This window comes from Rhinolophus hipposideros (genome assembly GCF_964194185.1).
Source record: "Rhinolophus hipposideros genome assembly, chromosome: 2".
Lineage (NCBI taxonomy): Eukaryota > Metazoa > Chordata > Mammalia > Chiroptera > Rhinolophidae > Rhinolophus > Rhinolophus hipposideros.
This window is the reverse complement of record NC_138048.1, coordinates 46,542,415-46,563,395: the sequence shown is the minus strand read 5'-3', so window position 1 is coordinate 46,563,395 and position 20,981 is coordinate 46,542,415. Positions and strand designations below refer to the sequence as shown.

General features: G+C 33.6%; 1 protein-coding gene across 2 annotated transcripts in view; it reads left to right on the top strand.

Moving 5' to 3' along the window:
- Nucleotides 1-20,981, top strand: part of GSK3B (glycogen synthase kinase 3 beta) — a 185,973-nt gene that overhangs the window by 130,371 nt on the left and 34,621 nt on the right. For both annotated transcript variants that reach the window (XM_081064959.1, XM_081064958.1), the window contains exon 8: nt 13,948-14,043. In XM_081064959.1, coding sequence (XP_080921085.1) covers nt 13,948-14,043 — 96 coding nt within the window. The remainder of the gene's footprint in view (nt 1-13,947; nt 14,044-20,981) is intronic.

Below are 20,981 nucleotides of genomic sequence, written 5' to 3'. Positions count from 1 at the left end.
GAATTGAAAGTCATGAAAAAGTATGAAGAACACTTGATTTCATGCATAGGATTATCAGATCAGTGTTTTATTATGCCAGGCACCCTGTGAATATATACATATAAAAAAAAAGCTTTGAATTTTTAAAGCATTTGTAAAAAAGAGAAATTCTATTAGGGACTTCTCAGATAATAAGATATTTTTCTTAAAATTTCCCTTAATATATTAGTTAAAATAATCTCAAGATTTATCTGATGTGGTTTCACATACCTGGTAAAAAATAAAGCATTTTGGGAGAAACTCTACCAGGAATTCCACAAACATAGGTTTAGTGCCATAGCATTATTCTTTGACACCTCTGCCATCAGTCACACCAGGGGGTTTATTTAGAAAAGAGAGTCTTCTTAATGGTTGGAGAAGATAGTATTTTTAATGATGATTACTTTTTAAATAATTATATATGTTATTTTATATGCTCAGTGCAGAAGACTGAAAACACACAGACACACAGAACAAAAGCAATTCCTTACTGTTCTGGCATGTCTTGAAAAATAACTTTTATAAATATTTTTATATACTTTCATACACATATATATGTTTAAATGAAAATGCCATCTGTTTTGTAGACTTTTTTACTAAATAATTGTATTTCTCACATGAAGAACTATATTTTGACAAGTGATTTTAATGACTGCATAGATTTTATTGTATGATTATATTGAATTACATAATTGATTCTGAAAAGAATATCATAAGGTAAAGTGATATATTGCCTTTGAAAAGAAATTATGTACAATATTTAGCTTCTCAAAGATTTGATCATTAACTTTCTTATGTAAATGACAAATGCCCTCCATATTCCCCAGATGGATTGAAGTTGAAACAATAAAGGAATTTCTGGACCTGGGAATACTGGAGGTTTTACTAGTAGGTTTTTTTTTTTTTACCCCCTTCAAATTTTAAAACAAAAATTTCAAGTAAGGAAAAGTAAGCTTCAGTCCAGAGTTCAATTTCTAGATTAAAATATCACAAAATCAAAAGTTTGAAAGAAACCAACCAATTTGGAGAATTTCAAGTTTAAAATGCATTAATGTTCCTAGAGATATGCTTTCATTTATTCCATAACATTTACTTACACTTAGTAATAATTTGACCATTGCTTTCTGATGGAAATTTTAGGGCAGAATTATAGTCTTAACCTTTTGATGATAGAATTTCAGTAGTTTCCATGGTTTTAGTAACAAGCTTTTTAAATTTGGATGTATCTCTCAGAAAAACATGACAGTTAAACATATAGATACTTAAGTCATTTACAATAATAAAATTTTTATATGGCAAGTAAAGTTACTTAATTTCTCTTTAAAAAGTTTACTATTGTATCATTTTCTCAGCAATGATCTCAATTTAGGTATCTATGTAGATAGCTCTTAACATAGCTGAGAGCTAGTAAAATCTTAATTCTCTAGCAGAAATTTGAAAGTAAAAACAGTAAGATCCAAATAATCTTTTGCTTATGTTATTACAGCTACATAGATGGACTTCATTTCTATGATGGCTATCAGTAGAAAAAGATTTAGAAGGGAAAAGATGTAGAAGTGGAGAGTGGAATTAAAAGGAAAGAGAAAGGAGAAGATTTTCACTTCCTTCTGTTCTGTGAAACTGATTTTTTTTAAACCATCTCTCTTTTTTGGTAATTACAGAAACTATGAAAAAAATAGATGCTTTTGTTTCATGCCAGAATCTTTTGTTGGTAAGCAAATAAAAACAGTTATATAAAGTTGAGAGAGCCACATTTTGTTACAAATGCTTTTCTAAATAATTGTTTTCCTGGTCTTCCAATTTGATTGATGGCTATTTGCAGTATAATTTAGACCAAGAAATCAGTGATTTCCTGGCTCCTCAGAAGTCTACATTTTCAAAATATTGGGAAACTACTGCTGATCATAAAGCTGTCACTTAGTGAGATCTTACTTTGTACTAGGCACTGGGCCAAGCGCTTTACATACATTACCACATTTAATCCATATATTAATTCTAGGAAGATGATGATGGCGATGATTACCACCACCAGATTTGGGAGGGGTTGGGTGGTAGGAAAAGCCTTCCTGATTACTCTTTAGCTAAACTGATGTTCTCTATTGATAGAATTTTATAGATCTAGGGAAAACAATATGATACTTAATGTCAGCTTGATACCCAAAACCCATTAAGTCATATTTTTTGCATATTAGTATTTTTAAAAAGTGACCACAAACTAAAGGAAACAGCCCTTAAATCTTATTGTAATGAATATACCAATCAGCTTAACATGTCTTTGGACTAGGTTTAATTGTGCTTCATCTAAAGCAATCACAGTTATAGTGATGATTTTCTTTGCTTTCAAATACAACTCAACCTTATTTTCACCATCTTTGTTTAGCAAATGTTTTAGATTTTCTCCATATTATGGTTTGTTCAGCACTAGTGTGCTTAGACTCTCCGGGTTTAACATTTTCACCATCAAATAGAGACAGAGGTCCAAGCTATTAATTAAATCAGTTTAATAAGTGTAAAATACTTTTTTTCTTAATTTTTTTGATGGATCGATAATATATCTTCTAACATGCATTTGGAGTTCAGTCAGGTTACCTGATGACATTTCTTGTGTTGTCATATCATAGAGCTCTTGTGTTATTAAAGAGCAACATATTACTGCAAGAGCAACATATTAAACTTCTGTCTTTTCCTGCTCCCCAAACATGTACATACACCCCATTACACATTGTGTTATAGATTTTTACTTGTAAGATACATTGTATGCAATATGTAAACTAAATATTTGATTGCTTAATTTATTCTTACATTATTTAAATTTTTTCGTGTTTATTACTGACTAGAGAAGCAACTTTTAATAGCTTTTGGATCATGAACCGCTTTGAAAATCTATTCACAGCAGTGGATTCTCCTCCAGAAAAAGGATGCATGCCAGAATTTTGCATGTGTCAGGTGGTCCCTGGGCTTTCTGAAGCTCACCCAGGAACCCTAGGTTAAGGGTTAATCTTTAAAGGTTGCATGCAGCTGAATTACTGAAGTTTGGCGACCTCTCGTGTTGAGCTATTAAAAAGCAAGGTTGTGAAAGAAATACTAATGTTTATTTCATAGCTTTTGTCAGATTCTTGGCTTTGTTTCATTTCTTGAAAAAAATAAATCAAAATTTCTGGTTTTATATTTGTCGATGTCTTGGTAAATTTTTAACTAAATGAATGAAAAAAACGTTAAAACAAATGTGGATGGGACTGGCTACAAATGAGATGATTGATTTAATCGTAAGACATGAACAGCATCCCCAAGGGTATGTGCAGGCTGATCTCTGATTCTTTGGATTTTTCCATCCCTCAACCCCCATGATCTAGGATGGTGGACAAAAGAATAGGTGCTTTCTTAAAAAATTTTTTGCACTAAATATTAGAAAGGTCTTATTCTAATAATAAATGACTGAAAATACATACTCTTCCAGTGGTGTGATGATTTTTAACATCTCCCCCTCCTTTTTTTTTTAATTGTGTGAGATATCCTACTTACAGAAAAGTACATAAAACATTTGTGCAGTTTCATTTCCTTCAAGTCATGGAGGAACTCAGTTTTTAGGAAATCCAGAAATAAGTTTTTTGGTTTTGTTTTTTTTAAAGACTTTTTCAAGTCTAAAAGTCATGAAAAAATATTCCTTTCCATCTCTTAAAATTAAAGGGAACCTTAAAACTTGTTTTGTGATTGGAATGATGTGGTCCATGTCAAACATTATTTTATTTACAAAATGAAAACGTTTAATTGTACTATTTCAGAGTTTTCAAATACAGTATATAATTCAGCAGAAGTAGATTGGGTGGGAACATATTCTGAACCTAATAAAAACTTAACGTAAAACCTAAAGATATACTCAAAAGTAGAAATAGGATAGTCTGTTCATTAAAATGTTTGTGGTATTGATGCATTTATAATCTCTGCTCTTCATAAATCTGTCACTTGTTTACCTCTCAGCCTTTAAGTTTGCCGTCTATCGCCCAATCTTGAGTCTATGACTGCTCAGCTATCACAGTTACCCAAATCACGCTGTTTTCCACTTCATACATACCATAAGGAATGTGCTTCTGACTCTTTTACTTCCTAGATTCCTTAAATAATATCAAGTTTTGTCTCTCCTTACAAAACCCTTTCCTGAATCCCTTCCTCACTTCAGTGCAGTTTAGCACTTTCACCTCAAACATAATCGATGCTTATTTTGTTAGTACTGGTTTTGGCTGATTGTAGTTATGTACAAGTCTCTCTTCCCTAGAGCTCCTTGAGCATAGGAACTCAATAAATGTTTTAAAGGAGTGAATGATTTAAGAGGCTGACAAAAATCTTTTAAATGGCTCTTGATTATGCCTTATCTTTTCATTCTTAACATTCCTTTGCGTCTTAAATCATACCTTTGCATTCTTAAAGACTATATATATTGTATATAAAATAATTCTGATTTTAGGGTTTGACAGACTCTGATACTTTTAATGCTAGTCGTAAAATAGCAACATAAAAAGGATAAACATCTGGCTATATTTAGTGTAGTCAAGACATCACGAATTACATAATGGTCTATTGTTTTACTTTTTAAATTAGCTTTATAGAGATATAATTTACATAGAGTAAAATGTAGCCATTTTAAGTGTACAGTGAATGAGTTTTTACAAACACATATAATCACTGTCCTGGTCAAGACTGAGAAAATTTCCATCACTGCAAAAATGTTTCTGTGTGCAACCTGGGGTGACCAAACATCCCGGTGTGCCCAGGACTGAGGGGTTTGCTGGGAGAGCCCCAGCAAACTGGGGTAGTTGATCACCCTTGTCATTCCCCTTTAGAGTCAGTCTGCCGTCTCCTGTTTCAGGTAACCATTGGTCTGCTTTCTGTCACTACAAATTTAGTTTTTTCTGCTCTAGAATTTCATGTGAATAGAACCATATGATATGTTTCTATTGTATCTGGCCTCTTTTGTTCAATGTCATGTTTTTGAGATTCATCCATGTTGTTGATTTGATCATCTGTTTATTCCATTTTATGCTGAATACACAACAGTTTGTTTATCCATTCACCTGTGGATGGACATTTGACTTGTTTTTGGGTTTTGTCTGAGTATAGTTGCTATGAATGTTTATTTACACATATTTTTGCAGTCATGTGTTTATATTTCTCGTCAGTAAAGAACTAGGACTGAAATTATTGGTCCTGTGATCAGTGCATGTTAACTTTATAAGAAATTACCAAACTGTTCTCCAAAGCAGTTTTACTATTAACACTCCCACCAACAGCATATGAGAGTTCCAGTGCCCTGCGTTTTCATCAACACATGGTATTCACAATAATTTTAAATTTAAATTTAGTATTAAAATTATTTTTATCATTAAGAAATGTCCCTCTTTATTTTTGTTTAATTTCCTTGTCCTGAAGTCTACATTTTCTGATACTAATGTAGGCAGTCCATCTTATGATTAGTGTTTGTATGATACAACTTTTTGTATCCTTACCTGTGAGTCTTTAAAGTTTATTTCTTATAGACAATATATACGTAGGTCTTATTTTTTTATTGAGTCTAACAATTTCTGCCTTTTGATTGGAGCATTTAGACCATTTATATTCACTGTAATTATCAATATAGTTGGGTTTAAGTATTCCACCTTGACATTTGCTTTCTTATTTTTTCCCCTCTTTTACTGCCACCTTATGGATATAATGAGTATTTTTTTTTATTTTCCTAGTTGGCCTTTTTAAGCTATACCTCCTTCTTGGCATTTTTTATATGTTATTGTATGATTGAAAATTTACTTTATCACAGTCTACAAATAATAAATACCACTTTGCATATAGTGTAAGAACCTTACAACATTAGATTTCCCCTTCCTGTCCTTTGTACTATTGTAATATTTTACTTCTACCATACTGTTATTTTGCTTTAAACCAGGGGTGTCCAAACTGCAGCCCGCGGACCAACTGCCGCCCGCAATCCATTTTTAATTGGCCTGCAGCAAATTCCAAAAATATATTTAGTTTACTTAAATAAACCAGGTGAGGCAATGCGTACTTCACCTCGAGTGAGTGGCCCTGCTGGCCCGGTTTGTGTATTTTACCGCATATGGCCCTTGGTAAAAAACATTGAAAAAAGTTTGGACACCCCTGCTTTAAACACTCAGTTTCTTCTAAGAAATTTAAAATCAAGGGGGGACTCTCATATTAGACACATGTTTACCTTTTTTGATGGTCTTTATTCCTTTGTGTAATAGGAATGGCCATTTGGAGTCCTTTTCTTTCATCCTGAAGTACTTTCATATAGTGAAAATCTCCTGGTGATGAACTCTTCATGGCTTTTGTTTGCCCAGTATCTTTTGAAGGACATTTTCACTGGGTGTAGGATTTCTTGGTTTCCAGTTTTTTTTTTTTACTTTCATTCTTTATAGAAAGGTCTCTATTTTCTTCTGGTTTGCATTGTTTCTAATGAGAACTCTGCTGTCATTCTTATTGTTATAAGATACCTGTATATAATGTGTCTCTGTTTTGGCAAAGATTTCCCCTTTATCTGTGGCTTTTATTGTTTGATTGGGACTTGGTATGTTTTTTTGTTTTTTTGATACTGCTTGAGGTTTATTGAGCTTTTCATTGCATTTCCCTCAAATGGTTTTTCTGCATCTCTTCCCCAAACCCCCTTTTCAGACTTCAATCACGTGTAAATATGTTTTTTTTAGCCTTTTGTACCTCCACGCTTCAGCTTTGATCGTTTTTCTTTTTTAAGTTCCCTGATTGTTTCTCTTCTGTGGTCTATGATCTGTTGTTAGACTTCCAGTGAAGTTTCCATTTCACATATCGTAGTTTTCAACTGTACAGTTACTATTTGGTTCTTTTTCAAATCTTTTATTACTCAATATCACTGTGTTAAAGTTGTTATTTTCTAATTGTGTCTCCTCTGTCATTTCTATCTGTGTTGACTGATTTTTTTTTTCCCTCTTGCTTCTGGCTCATATTTTCCTTCTTTAAAGAATATTTTGCTTGTCAGTTTTCTAGTTGTTTACACCTGGAAGGCAATTCTAGTGTCATTATTTCATAATGACTGGAAGCAGAAGTCCATAATAGTTTGTTTTTATTTGTTTGTTTGTTTAGTAATGCAAGCCTTTACACGTCATTCCAAATTTATTGAACTACTAATGTAAAGTTATACAAAGTTATGCTACTTTATATAAGGCTTTTAGTTTATATTTGACCACCAGAAGGCAGTTATGGCTCCCTGTTAGATGTGTACAATATTAATACCCAAAGCAATTCAGTTAATAGCAATAGTTTCTGCAATATAGGCCTTGCTATTAAAAATTTTTGCAATAACATTACTAATAATATGCACATTCATAGTACTTGCTTACCATTTATATTCTAAGCAAAATTCTGCACATGTGAAACAGTTACTAACAGACGAAAATACTAAACTTGAATGTTGGCCTTTTTAAGCTATACTTATTTACTTCTACCATACTGTTACTTTGCTTGGTATTGAAAATATACTTAATTATGAATAAGCATGGGATTTAAGCATGAGAATCTATAGCTAAGGAAACGTGAAAGTGATTTATCAAAACTGCTAAATCATTAAAAGAATTTTTATAAAAAATTTGAAAACATAAAAAGTTCGACATTTGTTATAGTCTTTTATTTTGTTTAGCTAATTAAATGCCTATATTTCTTCATGTTATTCTGTTGCCTAAAATCTGTAATATTAACAGTTCAAGATTTTCTTTTTATTAAATTGAGTTACAATGTTATGGGTAGATTTTATTTAAATCAAGTTTTTTAAGTTGTCAAGAAAAGTCTAACTTTTTAAAAAACTTTCAGTTATAGCCTCATGATCTCATGTATATATAGTATATCCAGCACGACTTAAAAGAATTCAGGTTTCATTTTATGGTATAATCAATCGAGTTTAAGAAAGTGATTTTTTTAAAAAAACTATTTTTTAAATCTTTTTTGTTTTTGCCCTTAATGTTGGGTAGACCTCTTAAGTGGTCATCTACACATGCATTTAAATCCCATATTTACCACTGATGTACTGTAACTTTGAGAAGTCAATTTTCCTGAGTCATCCTTAGGTTTCTTTTAGGTATAAAATGGGGTAATAGAGTACGTATAAAGTTTAAATGAGAAAGAAAATTGACATACATTATACAGAGCTTTCTACATACTGGGTGCTCAATAAGTATTTCTTCTCATTGTCCTCTCCTTCCCCTCACTGCTGTACCTTTTGAAAAGAGAACTTACAGATGCTTACAGAACTTACAGCATCCGTCTTACTCATTTCAGATGATTATGTGGTCTTCTTACCCTTCTCATGACTGATCTCGCCAAGGTCAGAAAGGAAGTCTCCATGGCCACCTGCATGCAGTGAACAAACACCTTTTGGGCTTTATTTTACCTGGGCTCATGTGTCATAAGATACCCGACCTGTCTGTCCTTTAATGTTCACTTTCCTTGTCTTCCATGGTATCACTGTGGGACCTATTCCAATTTCTGGACTTCTGTCTCAGCCTTCCCCCTGACCCCCCCACCCAAGTCCCCATCTTTAGCACTCTTCTCCTTCAGTCTGCTTTGCCTGTTACACACTGTCACAGCCACCTAACTAATACCAGTACGTTAGGAACTACGAACAAAGCTGGTTTTTCTAGCCTCAAGCAAGATGACATACCTAATATCCACCACTAGGTGGAGAACTCCTCTAGGTTCTTCTTGAATGTCTCAAATACTATTTTTTCTTCCAGCTCTATTCCTTCATGCTTAATAGCATCAGCATTTTTCACAGTTACCCAAATTAGAAATTGATTGTCCTCCCACCAAGTCCAGTAAGCAGATTCTTTGATACCATCTCCTAAAATTGGTTTGCCACTAACGAGATTTAAATTTTGTCCTAGTTCTGCCTTTAATTAGTTCTGACCTCTGAAAAGTGGATCCTTCTGGGCCTCAGTTTTTGTCATCTCTGAAAAACATTAGGACTAGATCAGAGGTGGGCAACTAGGACTGGGGTCTAATACAGTCTGCTGCCTATGTCTGTAAATAAATTTTTGTTCATAGCTGCTTTATGCTACAGTTGCAGAGTTGAATAGTGACAGAGGCTCTTTGGCCCACAAAGCCTGAAGAGTTTACTTTCTGGCCCTTTACAGAAAAAGTTTGCCCACCTTTACCCAACCAGAGGATCTCCCATCTGGTTTCCATCTCTACTAACTAGCCTGGAGAGGACTTGGTTTTAATATTAAAAAACAATAATAAGAGAAAGAGTAGAAAAAATGATTATAGTAGTTGAATATTTGGCAAGAGAAATTAAACGTAGAACAAACCATAACGTTAGAATCTCTTTTCTCTATCTAATAGCCTTAGTAATTCAAGAACAAAGGAATAAGAAAATCTCCATTGCTACTTTGAGGTGACAGACTAATTTATTTGGTTAAATTGCTTTTAAATAATTGATAGTGAATAGATCAATGATTCCATTTACTACTTAGTAATTAAGCTTAACTCACAAATATTCATATTTTGAAAGAAAAGAATTCTGACCACCAATTAAAAATATACATAAGAATCTTTTATGTCACTACTATTCAATAAAAGCAGAATTATTTCCCATTGTGATAAAAGATTTTCCACATGCATGTACTGTTCTGTATTGAAGGAGGATTCTAGGTATGTAAAACTGATTAGGTAAAAAAACATAAATATACAACCTAGTGATGCCTGCTCCTGACTTTGAACTGAATCAAAAAATAAAGTGGATTAAAAAATAAAGTGGATTGATGTATGGATCGAGGAATGGAAATGTGATGAATTGAACATAGTAAAGTGTTAATCATAGAATCTAGGTCATTGGTATAAGGGGAGGTGGTTTTTCACTGTAAAAAAAAAGTACAACTTTTCTATATATATGAAATTTTTCATTATAAAATTTTGGGGAAATGGTTAGATCTAAATGGCTGTGAGACTAAATTTAGGAGAAAGGATATGAGAGTGAATATACACACATATACTGTATACCTTCTTGCTTTTACATTAAATAAATTATTAAAAGTTTGTATGTTAAACAGACTTTGTGTAGATGGCGTATGTTTCTCATCTGTTTGTGGTATATTTCACAAATTTACTTCCACTGGGAATATTCTTAGGTTATAAAATAACGTAAGAATTGTAACATTCGCTCCAAGTAGCATCCTGCCTTTTCATTATACGGTTTGTAATTCTTCCGTTCTCTCACACAGCCCCTGTAGGAAAGTTAGCCAAATGGCAGATAGGTCCGTGTAATCTCTGTCTGTACAGTAAAAGGATGCATTTACTAATGGACATCATACAATTCTCATTCCTAATCACATTCTTCCCAGCTCGTAGGGACTTAGGAGTGTGTCTTGTGTTAACAAACTACTGAATAAATAGTGAGGGATTATACAACAAATACTCACTGATTCAAGAGTGGGCATTTCTTAAGTGTCATTTATTGTGAAACATACCATAGTGCAAAAATAAAATTGTGTTCAGTTTAAAGCACATTAATAAAGTGAATATCCATGTAACTAACTAAAAATTAGAGGAACTAGTTATACGCTGTTCCAATTACAATCCCTTTTTCTGCATCCTCTATTAAGCTTAATAATCTGTACTTGATTTTTCTAATGAATATTTGCATGCTTTTGATTCATTTTTGCAGTTGTACTATGTAAACGAAACTGTAGTTTACTGTTGCCTGTTTTTAAAGTTCATTTAAGACAATCATATTAAAACATGTATAAATTGTTAAGTGAAAACTCACCACTGTGAGATTCATCCATAATGTATGTGTAGTCTGGTTCATTCATTTTCATTGCTAGTTAGTATAGCATTGTATGACTAGGCCACAATTTATTAATTCTGTTGTTGGATTTTTGCTTTTGCCTGCAATATTTTATTATTATGAATAATGTTGCCTGGATGTATAAGGAATTTTTCTAGGTTAGAGTATATACCTTAAAAGGGAATTAGTAGGTTGTAGGGTTATTGAAGGTATGCACTTTTAAGTGCTATTTATTCCTGTCACTGCTGTTGTTTTCCTTCAGCACTTAAAATAATCCAGTGGAGTTGCATTTCGGGGGACAAAATTATTCATTAGTTAACTCGTTCATCTTTTCCACTCCTTTCTTTCTTTCCAAGTACATTTACATACACACATTCACAGACACACATACATACATCCTTCATCAAGGGTCTAATACAGAATATAAATGCTTGCTTTATTAAAAATAAAAATGAAGTTAAAGTTTTCATTGTAGGCTTTATGTTTTAAGTATGGATAGTTTCTGACTATTAAATGTGTATCTACAAATACAAAGACCAGATATTTTTCTTCCCAATACTAGATACATTTTGCTTCCCTCTATAAAACTGGAATTCTTCAAAAAGGGAGGGAAATTGTATAACTGAAGATGTGTTTCCTGTGCCCTAAGAGTGAACCTTCTCCCAGAAAAATGTTAGAAATAGGAGATAGAATGATGTGTTATAATTTAGATTATTTTTACACCTTTTCATTTTTTTCCCCAATAACATCAAGAGTTCGCTCAGAAATTATCTTATTGTCAATTAAATATCAATGTATAGTTAACTAAATTCCTTTTTTTTCTTATATTGAGTTATAGCTCTTTGGCCCAGAATGTCCTTTCCAGTCCCTTAAACTTTATATATTCTAATATGTATCAAGAGTTCTCTCAGAAATTATCTTATTGTCAATTAAATATCAATTTATAGTTAACTAAGTTCCTTTTTTTCTTATGTTGACTTATAGCTCTTTGGCCCAGAATGTCCTTTCCAATCTCTTAAACTTTATATATTCTAATATGTAAATCATTTCTGACAGTTTGCATTATAGGTATAAATGACATACAATAAAGTGCACATATTTAAAGTATACGATTTGGTAAGTTTTGACCAGTGAAACTATCACCATGAAATCAAGATAATGAGCATATTCATCATCCCCAGTAATTTCCTAGTACCTCTGTAACACTCCCTCCAGCACCTCATAACCATGGATCTTATTTCTGTCACTAGAGACAGAAAATTTTCTAAATTTCCCCAAGAATGAAATTATACCATAGGTATTCTTTTTGTCTGGCTTCTTTTACTCAGTATAATTATTTTTAGATTCATCCTTTTTTGTTTGTTTATGATTACTGAGTAGTATTCATTGTATAAATATACCACCATTTGTTCATTCACTTGTGGATATTTGAGTTGTTTCCACTGTTTGGCAGCTGTGGAAAAGATACTATGTACGTTTGTATAAACATCTTTATATGGACATATGCTTTTATTTCTCTTGGGTAAATACCTAGGAGTGGGGATGATGGGTATACAGTAAGTATATATTTAGCTTTTTTTTCCCAAATAATTATTGCAAGTTTTTTGCAATAATTATTGCGGTTTTTTTATTTTTTAAAAAATTTTATTGGAGAATATTGGGGAACAGCGTGTTTCTCCAGGGCCCATCATCTTCAAGTCGTTGTTCTTTCAAGCTAGTTGTGGAGGGCGCAGCTCAGCTCCAAGTCCAGTCACCATTTTCAATATGAGTTGCAAGGGGCACCGCCCACCATCCCATGCGGGCATTGAACTGGCAATCTTGTTGTTGAGAGCTCGCGCTCTAACCAACTGAGCCATCCGGCCGCACCTCCAGAAGCTCATAAGCAGCTTGTCTTCAGTCTAGCTGTGGAGGGCACAGCTCACTGGCCCATGTGGGAATCGAACCCACAACGCTGTTGTTCAGAGCTCGTGCTCTAACCAACTGAGCCAGACATTTCTTTAGTAAAGTGTCTGGTCACCTTTTGCCCATTTTTATTGGGTTGTTTTATTGTTTTTGAATTATAAGATTCCTTTGTATATTTTACATACAAGTCCTTTGCAGAATATATGCTTTGCAAATGTTTCCTCTCAGTTTGTAGCTTAGCTTTTGTTTTCCTAAGAGTGTCTTTTGAAGAACAACACTGTGAAGATTTTTATTATAAGGTCTGAGAGTTTTAAAGAAGTCGAGAAAATTAGTAACAATGAAAAAAATACTGAATTTCTTACTTTGCCCTGATTATTCACTGGTTGCCACCATAAATCCAGTATGTATTATTACATTCTACTCCTCCTGTACAACTGTCCTTGAATTGTAAATGCCTTAATATTTTATTTCAACAAACTTGTTTTGTACCAAACCCTAGAGTTATAAAGATGAGTGATATATGTCATTTTCTTCAGAGTGCTTATTTTTAGTATTTGGTGTCCTTCCCGTCATCTGTCTTGTGTAGCAGGACCACATACTTTCCTTTGTTCAGTGCCTACTACAGCTCTAGACGCAATAAAGTGCTCAATATTTTTTATTTGTATTGTAGTTATGCTTTTTCCATACACAAGTAGTTAAGTTCATCATACAGGAAATCTCTTCAGGTTTGGGTTTTTTTTTTTGTACCCTCCATATAACATAACATATTTCCTTATACACAGGGGACAATCACTAAATATTCAATGAGTGGACTTACTGATGACTGTGTTTGAATAGAGTCCTCCTAATTAATTTATTGATAATAAAACCTTTGGCTATACTTTACTAAATGAATAAAAGGTATTCTGATTTTGATGCCATCATTGCAGTAGATTACATTCTAGATAGAATAAAGGTGCCTGGTTTTTACTTGAATGTTTTTGAGTGATCTATTTTACAACCCTGATTTAACAGGATTGTCGTAAAAGTCTGTGTAGGGTAATATAGCATGGGTCTGTAGTCAGTTAAAAATCTTTTGCAAAGTCTGCTCTTGTTTATGTATTTTATAACTTTGGAATTCCTTTTCCAGTGAAACCAATACATTGAAACATAAAGACTATATAAGTGTATAGAAAAAAATACGACAATAACTTGTTTTCTTTATTTAGGTCCTTGGGACACCTACAAGGGAGCAAATTAGAGAAATGAACCCAAACTACACAGAATTCAAATTCCCTCAAATTAAGGCACATCCTTGGACTAAGGTGAGTCAAATAAAGTTTTTATAAAAGCACATTAACCAATAGTTCACTATAACTTGGGTTTCTCATTGTTCTTAAACTAAACTATTTTGAAACTAGATATCTATCTGAGTAAAAAGTGCCCAGCAGTCCTGTATGTAAAGATAGTTGGGTAGTTGTACTTCAGTGTTTCATTGACTCTACAGTTTCACCCCCATTGATTTCCTGTAGTCAGTTTCCAGCTTGGGTTTTTATTTGTAAGGATAGTGTACTTGTATCATTAAAATACAGAATTTCGTTAAGAGCAAAATTCATATGTAAATTTTGACTACTTAAAATTCAGAAGTTAATTTCTTTACATCAAGGTGCTTATTATTAGTTCAATATCATACAGAGTATTGGAAAATACATTTCATGTGTTTATTCTTTTTTTAAACTACTAATATATAGACTTTGTTATAGATGAGATAGTGTGTTTTTCTTATTCACTTTCCTATTGATGTTCTGGGAGCGGAATAAAAAGCAGATTTGATCTTGCTAGGAGTATACATTGAAAGCGATTGATATGCTAACAGGATGTTACTAGCCATCGGAAATTCTAATGTCAGCATTAGATAGAACCATTTCTAAGAGTATAAGTACTAATTTACCATGTAACTTTTTTTTCTTTGACACTTAATTGAAATGATTTTAAGAGAGATTTTCTTTAGGAGGTTTTTTTTAAAAATCTCAGTTTGATTTGTGAGATTAAGTGCGCAAAGAAAAGAAATTTAAAACCTCAGTAGGGATTATAGTTAGAGTGAATTTCTAGCTTCCTCATTTTACAGATTGAGAAATTCTGGCCAAAAATACTAAGTATCCAAGATTGAATAGGTAGCTGTGATGAAGCCAGTAAACTATTCATGCACTTATGTGCATGTGCGCGCATGTGTGTTTAATGCCAGATCTTTTAAACTTCTAGTTATGTGCCATATACCCTCCTCTCCCATTTATTTATATTTTTGTGGGTTAGAAATGTTTAACTTTTTGATATGTGTTTCAAGCAGAGACTTTCTATATTTAAAGTGTACATATAACAGTTTATTTTGAATATTAGTAAGTTCATTTAATTAGTTATAGATCTTTTGTAATGAGATGAAGTAATTTAGTTGAAAAATTTGCATTTCTAGATTTAAAGTATGTCTCTTTTTCTCTCTAAATTGTAATGATTCCAATTACTTTCCTTCAAATTTTTATAATGTCATTACCTCTGTTCACTTCAGAAAATCCTCGTTACTATTTATATATTATTTAGAATCAAAGAGTCCAGTAGTATTTTAGTGCTAGAATTATAGACTGTAGCTTTCACCAGGGTGCTGCCCTCTCCCCAGCCTTATTAAATTTATAATAAACAGTAAATATTTTGAGACAAACCATTCTTTGATCTCTTTATTGAAAGTTTATTGTAAGTCTGGGTCAGAAGATATTTAGGGTGTCTAACCTGGCTCTAAACGCCGAGAATCCCAGGTGGCCTATTTGGATTTAGAGGCTGAGTTGCAGTTTCAATCCAGTAAGGTTATTCCAAGTTAAAGTGCTTATGAGTGGTTTGTAGTGTATACTATGATTTCAACCATGTTAAAGAAAAAAGCCAAAGAGAATTCTGTCTGTTGAATAAATACAGGGAAATATTTCAAAATGCTAACGGTAGTTTTGGTGAGAAGAGTAGTATAGGTGATTTTATTTTCTTTGTTCTGCATTTCCATATTTCCATATTTCCTTTAATAATAAGCATGTTATTTTTATGAAGAAAGAAAAGTAAAGCTCTTTTTGGTGTAATCTGATCTACGTATTCATCACGTTACTCTTTATAGTATAGAGTTTCTGACAAGTATAATGCTGAAATTGAGGTCATAAAATCTTATTTAACAGTCCCCATCCCTATTTTTTTAAAAATCAAGACTGCTACCAATATTAGTATGTGTCATATGTTGCATTTTTTTCTCCTGGATTATATCTCTTCAATTCAAGTATTAGCCAGGGTGGAATGCGAAGGATGATTGATTATAATTAAAATGCAGCCAAGAGAAGGTCTATGGTAAATTTGTATACTTTATACCTTCCTTTGCCCATGTGGATTCCTGATGTTTCTGTATCTTACACTAATGTTTTTCAAACTGAGTAATCTATATAAAGCCCTTTTATTTGTTTTATTTAGGTTTTCATTCTTACCATGTATAGAATAATCACGCAATTCTCCCACCTATTTTGTGTGTTCAAACTACTCTGAGCTCTTCGTTCATATAGTGTGCCTGGAGGTCATTTGGTTTCCACTTGGTACATATGCATTTATTATGTAACAAGAACACTTATGTTAATTTCTCATTAGTGCACACAACTAGGTTGGTGTCATTGTGGTTGTAAACACAAAACCAAATTCAGAGAGAACTTTCATGACACTACTCCGTCATCTAGAAGAATCTAGATGACCCAAGGTATGCTTATATTGATTTTTAAAAATAGGTTATTATCAATATGAATATATGAAATTTTAAATTTCTGGAGGGAACTCAGTCCCCTCTGCCCTCCATTGTGATGGTAGACACTAACTTGAGAAATGCTCTCTGAGGCCAGGCAGCCAGCAGAGTCATTTTTAAGAAATATATAATGTTGTTTTCTAAAGAGTCTGGAGGAGAGATAAACAGTTTGGAAATGCAAGCTGCTTTGCCTTTATTGCAGTTTGTTAGAATGCACTTTAGCCCCATTTCCTGAAGTCATGGTCATGTGAACCCTGGTTTCCTGTGCTGAGTGTAGTACAGCTGTGTTACCAGGATTGATAGCTGGTATTCTCAAAAAAGTTGGTAGACAAAGATCAAGAGAGAGAATGCCTTCCATGGAAACACTGAGGTGAGGGAAACAGAAGATGATCCCTGTGTGGTATGTGGCAGGAATCTTGAGAATTTAGAAATTAAATAGGTTGCCCTTGACTATTAATAGCCACAGTAACCTAACTTATTGATAAGGCACTTGTGGTTTAAGTAGGAAATGAAATAGGTGCTAATGTTTTGAAACAGGTACCATTCTCGGGAATGGGGTTGAGGAGGATAAAGACCTGTGCATTGGTATGCTCTATACTTCAAACAATAAAAGCCAGGTGGAAAGTAAAAAGAAGTGATGCAAAAGTAGATTGAGAATTAAGTAGAGATGGAAATTGGTTGGAAAAAGAGCGGAAGCTTTAAATTTTGCATTTAGAACATGGAGGTATGGTTAAATGACAGTTTGCTAGAGGATCTAGTTTAAGCACTGTTCCTTCTCTTTGTGCCTCAAGTTTTCTCTTTCAGAAGATAGCAATTAGCTCTTGTGTCTTTTCTCTGGATTCTTTTGAAAATATTAAAGTATGCATATAAAGGATTATTTCATGTAAGTTCTGGATAAGTGTGAAAATTCAACCTCTGATATAGTTCTGTGGTTTGTCCTCTCTATCTCCACTGCCCTGACTTCAGTTTAAGCCATCATCATAGCATAGAATTGTTAAAACAACCTCCTACCTCCTAACCAATTTCCCTCCTTCAGTTTCACCTCCTTCACATTCTCATTGCTGTCAAAGTTAGCTTTCTTAAAAGCACACGTGATACAGTCACTCCTATTTAAAATTCTTCTCTGATTCTTTATTGCGTTTGGGAAAATTTGACGTAATATACATACGAGTATAAGGCCTAGGGTGATCACATGTCCCAATTTATGCTTGTCCAGCATAATTATTAATTGCATGCCCTTTCACTCTCACATGTCCCAGGTTGGATGACAGATTATACATTCACTCTGTTCCTAATTGTTTCTACCTTTCTTTTCCAGAAAAACAAGGTATTTAGTGCTTATCCTGTTCCTAACCTTCCCTGAAGCATCTAGTTGATAGAACCCAGTCTCTGCCAAGTTCTCTAGCAACTCCACCCTTACATGCATATAGTTAGGCAATGGATTTTTAAAAGTTAATGTTTCATTAGAGTAGGTTAGAGATTTCTAATAAGGTTATATGGTAATAGATAAGACTTCCCCCATTGTGGGTACCTGATTCTGCTAACATTTTGTTTAAAGCTCTTAAGACAAGTATTCTCCCTTTGTCCCAGTAGTAAATAATCCTGTGAAGTCAGGTGACACAGGTGTGTTTGTACATTCTTTCAGGTTAATGAAATTCATAAGTGATATAACTCGTTAGTGGAAGGAAGTAGATTAGAATCCCAAGGGCCCTGATCTCTTTCAGTTGGATTAGGGCTGTTTAATATATTAGCTATGTGTGTGAGTGTTGTTTGTCCTGCTTGCAGCTCACTTGGAAGGGCTGATGTAGTCATGCTGAGTTCTTTGGTCTAGTCAAACCGTTCTCCTTAGTGGTCCCCAGAGAAGCCACATTCATTTCTGCCTCTTGCTAGTATCATTTTTTCACACTTAGAATGTTCTTCTTCTCTACTTATCAAGTCTTAGCCTTTTCTCAAGACCTCAAATCTCACTTCTCCCATGAAATATTTTCTTAATTATCTGAGTTCTCTGTGATTATTCCTACCACATAACTCCTGTAAGTACCTACCGAGTCATAGCAGTTCTTAATTTCTCTTTCATAATGGTAATAACAAAATGGATACCACCTCCCTTAAAATGTTTGTTGCTAAATTTTTGGCATACATGACAGTTTACTTAATAGTTAAGTGCCTGTAGGATATGAGAGACCATAGATCATTGATTAAGTATCCCAGAAAGCATTGTCTGCAAAACTCAATCCTTACCTACTTGATTTCTTAGAACATTGTACACTTAGTTCAAAATGAATGAATACTAGTATTTCCAACTAGCCAACAGAGGAAGCAGAAAATTGAGTTCAGCCATTGTTCAGGAATTAGACTACTGAACAATCAGACTTGTATTTATTATTCTCTATGCTTAAAGCTTAACAGTTATACTTATTTTTGTAAGATTTCAGAATCTTACCATTTTTTTGCAAGATTTTTCACTTAGTAAGCTTACCTGTTCTAACTATAGTTTAACACATTATCAAAAATGTCTTCAGAGGGGCACAGGGAGCACAAAACAAAAATTGAGGTCAGACACTTGTTTGCAGTTCCACTTTATCTCCCTCTTCTGGTCTCTGCCTCACTCATTTTGCTCACACGTATTCCAGAAAGCATAAAACTGTGTTGGGGATTTCTATTGGTTCCTGAGATTGCCATTTGTCTGTTTTGTTCTGTGGCTTAGGTGAATCAGTTTCCATATTATTACCCCTCTGCCCTGATACCTTTCACTAATCCATTATCATTTTTCCCACGGATACACTATGTTCTCTATCGAATTTTCTACCTACAGTTTATTAGTGCTAGAATAATCACTTCTCCTTTTCTAACATCCAGTTTCCTAGGTGAGTGGACTTCCTCACTTTTCTATTTACACAGGCTATATATACTACCCTTTCTTTGCTGGAAACTAGGCAACTAGGGTAGCTAATCCATATGTGAGAGGAATAATATAAAAAAGAAAGAATGCTAAGATCTAGTTGCAAGATCACTTGGCGTAAAGAGTAGGATTGGGGTGGTTTGAAAAAGAAGGCAAAAAATCTGTTTGTAATTTATCATTTGTTCTTTAAAACCCCTATTTCCTGTGTAACCAGTGCTGTGCTGGATACCATAAAGGAAGCGAAAGAAGTAAAATATACATATACGCTTATCCTTGAAAAGCTTACTTACTGACTCAGTTGAAGCAAGTATTGAGTAATATGATAATACATAATCACATACTTGCTTGATTGTGTGCTAAAGGCATTCAAGGTATTTCACACGCTGTAGGTACTATAAGACAGGGCTCCAGGAGAGTGGTGGAGGGGAAAAGAAACCTAAAAGTGATAGAAGGGCGGGGCGGGGACGGGAGGTAGAGAAACACACTGTTGAAGAAAGATTTGGATTTGCTTAGCTGTGGATAAGGTTGGGAATTGTTGTAGACTGTCCCTTAGGATGAGGAGGAAGTGTGGATGAAAAGGAGATATTCCTATATTATTAGAAAGGTCAATCTGATTGCAATAACTATTTTGTGAACAATGAGAGATTAAATTGGATAAGTGGACAATGGTAATCACACTTCTGTGTCAGCCTGTAGTATTTTTTTATCAGTGAATGATGTTAGAAGGAGAAATACATTGCATAGTTGAATGCTGATATCAAAACATGTAATACTTGTTATATGTAGTAGAACTCAGGAAAGCTCGATACGCCTTTTAATTAGTGCAGATGAAATTCATTGAATGCTAGCTCTGTCAGGGCTCAGGAAAGGATGTTTGTGTTTCTTAAGAATTATGTACTGTATAAGCACTTCAAGTAGACTTAAGTTTTTTTCTTCATTAACTTGGTTAATCATCATAATTAATATTTAACAAATCCATGGCATTCTCTCATTTTTAGTCTTGTATTTAGGTTTACAAATTGCAAATAATTTAAATGGTCAGTAGATTACTTGAGAGGCAATATTGGGGTTGCTGTTTAGGAGTGTTCAGTTTTTAACATTGGGTGCTTGTGTATTTCGTGTATAACCAGAGAACAGTGTCTATGTTGCACATTTATCACAATGAAAACTAGGGAGGAGTGGCTGTTTGGAATAGGCACAGCACGTGTCCTGTGTTCTACTTAGGTTAATTATAGTTGCCCACAGGCATTTTCACATTGCTCTGGTTGGCTATTTAATACAGTAGAATTGTCGAGAGCTGATAACTATGAGAATCAACTGTAGGCCTGCTTATAAATGTTAAAGGATTTAAGATTCAGTCATAACAATTAGTTCCAGGTTGAAATTTGATATTTGATGGCAAAAGTCTATTCTAGGACATGTAAGGGGGAAATTGCCTCTGTCATTTTTGAGTTATCCAAATGCAAATTTGTTTTGAATAATTCTTTATTTAAGGACTCATTTGCATTTGTTTGATACCACAGAGACTTTCTTTTTGAAAAAACTTA